Source organism: Cibotium barometz, chromosome 3 (genome assembly GCF_041138505.1).
Source record: "Cibotium barometz isolate CiBa-2024 chromosome 3, ASM4113850v1, whole genome shotgun sequence".
NCBI lineage: Eukaryota > Viridiplantae > Streptophyta > Polypodiopsida > Cyatheales > Cibotiaceae > Cibotium > Cibotium barometz.
Genome location: NC_141048.1, coordinates 69963318 through 69966396, shown reverse-complemented (window position 1 = coordinate 69966396; position 3079 = coordinate 69963318). Strand labels below are relative to the sequence as shown.

General features: G+C 36.5%; 1 protein-coding gene across 1 annotated transcript; it reads left to right on the top strand.

The window, feature by feature from the left end:
• Positions 1 to 496: 496 nt before the first annotated feature.
• On the top strand, positions 497 to 1771 carry LOC147640481 (uncharacterized). The gene has a single exon (XM_086825363.1). The coding sequence runs from the start codon at positions 500 to 502 to the stop codon at positions 1769 to 1771; it is 1272 nt and encodes a 423-aa protein (XP_086681489.1). The 5' UTR covers positions 497 to 499.
• The last annotated feature ends 1308 nt before the right edge of the window (positions 1772 to 3079 follow it).

Below are 3079 nucleotides of genomic sequence, written 5' to 3'. Positions count from 1 at the left end.
AGGAGATATAGAGAGAAAAGATAGACAAAATTGGAGATCAGCACAGAGGATAGCCGGACGTAAAGTTCAAAATTGTTTAGAGCTCTTGTAGATGGGATCCAATCATCGTCAAGAGCGAACACTTGGTACAAAGGTGTATCTCTCAATTGTGACAGCATACATTGATATTTTTCTATCTCCTACACTCAACTTGTATGAGCATGTGAAAGCTCATACAAGTTGATGGGATCCAATCATCGTCAAGAGCGAACACTTGGTACAAAGGTGTATCTCTCAATTGTGGCAGCATACATTGATATTTTTCTATCTCCTACACTCAACTTGTATGAGCACGTGAAAGCTGCTGGAATGGTATCCTTCTTTTTTAGGTACAGAATTCATGTTATCTATTGAACATATATAAATAATTAACTGATATTGTATGTTCATATTGTTGCTATGGTAGCACCATTATGTCTTATTAATTGACTTATGATGTTTTATTATTAGGATTTGGCGCATGTGGATCACCAAGCATGATGTATATATGCTCAAGCAAAACTTCATTAGTAGAGAAACTTTCATGGACATCCAATTGTCATGTCACTTTGTGGTTCTTCTCATAAAGATCTTCAGAGACAGATATAGTCACTTGGCAGTTCCTTTATTTTCTACGGGATCTGATGCTTGTGAGAATTTCTTTAGTAAAGTAGATGGAATGGTTAGCAATGAGAGGTGTTATGATGGTTGTGACTTGTTGAGTAGTGCAGGAGCATTGAATAGAATTTCAGAGTTTCAAGCAGGTTCAAATCTAAGTTTTCCGGCAGCTCACTCAAAGCAAGAAAACATATGGGTTGATATGAATCATATGCCTGGCATTCCTTTGGCAAATTTAAATGACTACATGGTTGTGAGTACTGATGAGCAAATTGTATATGCATTAAAGGAGGGTTTAGCAAAAGCAAAGGTCATGTGTCACGAGCTTGGTATGGAAGGTAAAGCTTCATGGGGTGCCTCATGGGAAGAAAAAGATATCTTAGAGCATCTTGAAAACAATGCACATGACAATCTTGAAGAAGAAGAAGTTTCATTGGATGATTTTGTTGGAGATGTAATCATGGATACAGTATTGGATGTTGATGAAGAGGATACAATTGCACAAAGTGAGCTTCGCCATGTCATGGATTCTATAGTTGACAATGAGGAGAATGTGGTGAGCCAAATATCACCTTTTGTGGAAGTTGATGGGAAGACTTTGTGCAAGAGCACACTTGTGAGCCAATTGAATGGAAATCCAACGTTATCAAAGGATAGATTAACAAGGGTAAAAAGTGGAGTATCTTTCTCATTTGAGATGAAGTCAAAACCTCAAACCAGTACTTGCCTTGGAATAGGATATGATTGTGCAGTTCTATTTGAAGATATTATACTTAGAGATAATACAAAGCTCAAAAGAAAAGGCAAGGTTGCAAATACTAGTCAAGGGGTCAAGAAAGGCATATGGTACCTCGGAAGAGTAATGAGTATGAGAATGAAGCTAGGAAATGGTATGAAAGAGACAAGGGGCCCTTTTGATCTTCTAGATCGTCCTCCAAATGTGGAGATTCATCTAGCATGGTATCAAAAAACCAAAGGAAGTCGATGCTACACATATGATCTTGTTGATAATCAATCACTGTCCTTGGAATCTATAATTGCTCTGGCAAATTTGAGCTATGATCCAATATCAAAGAAATATCAACTTGATCCCAAAGACTATAAGATCTTCAACGACTATGTAAAAGATACATAAGGTAATTTGAAGCGCATAGAGTAAAATACAAATCTATAATAGTTTTAATGTGTTGTCCTTATGCATTAGTATTAAATTAATAATCTTGTTTTTCTTTGCAGGTTGAAAGCTGCTATGTATACATCATACATGCTACCAAGAAATATCAAGTAACTTTTGTGGTCATCTAGTTATTGTGTAATTTGAGTTTTAGAGTCATAAACATTTATGACCATTTTGGGTGTAATTTGAGTTTTAAGGTCATAAACTCTCTCCATCACTCATGTGCACGAAGCAGCTTGCAACCACACTTGGCAATAGCCAGTAGTTTTGGGTCCATCTCAACCACCAATATGCAATAGAAAAGGCATATGGCTGCATTGGCAATCCTTTGATGGTGAAGAAAAGTATATGTATTGATAATCTTATGGTAATGAAGCAAAGTACATTGCAGCATTACAGTTTTGTAGGTATCTTCAACATGTATTTCATTCAAGGATATCTATGAAGGAAAGTACTTTTAAATACATACATGTGATGCTTGTGTTGTTGCTACTCTTTGCTAAGTTCACTCATTCATGTGTACTGTAATTTGTGACTACTAACTAGATGTAGTATCAGGAGTTTCAAGGTGCTTGGTAAGAGGTTAAACCCAAGTTTTTCTTAGAGCAAAAAATTAAATCTTTAATTTTTGTTTGATTTTTTTTTCTTGATTTGTATTAATCATAGTGTGGGAGGGGGGGAGTCGGCACTCTCCCATGGTTTTGGTAGAGAGATTCAACTCCCCTTCTTCCAAAGAGAGCTTGGTGTCCGCTTGGTGTAGTCACTTTAAGTGTAAAGGGGTTCGATTCCCCTACTCTCTCTCCTCATGTGGTAAGGGGGCACGAGCACTCAAAAACATTGCGACACATACTTCGATGGTATCCAAGTGCCACTACATAAATCACTTTGTGATATGACCATTTTGATACTTTTAATTGCTTAGGATAATTCCAACTTTTAAAAAGAAAGAATGAAGACTTACATTTAAGAAAGGGGATACATAAAAAGTCATACATGTATATATCTTATAAGCTTAAATAGGGGGATATATTAGTCTTACAAGCTTCATAAATAGGGGTTTTTTTAGAAGTCCTTGCACGCAGGTGACATGTCTTCTTTACTATGAGTGAACCCCCCGTGGGGGTGCTCATGTGTGGGTTTTTGTCGTTTTAAGTTTTGTTTTGGGTTTTCAAGTTTTTAATTATTCTCGATGTGTACAATCATAACATGCTTATCTTAGGATAGTCTTTGAGAGATAAAGACTTTATCACATCTTGTTGAACCCAC

Coding starts and splice junctions, on each gene's coding strand:
- LOC147640481 (XM_086825363.1), top strand. CDS start 500: ATGTGGATCACCAAGCATGATGTATATATGCTCAAGCAAAACTTCATT.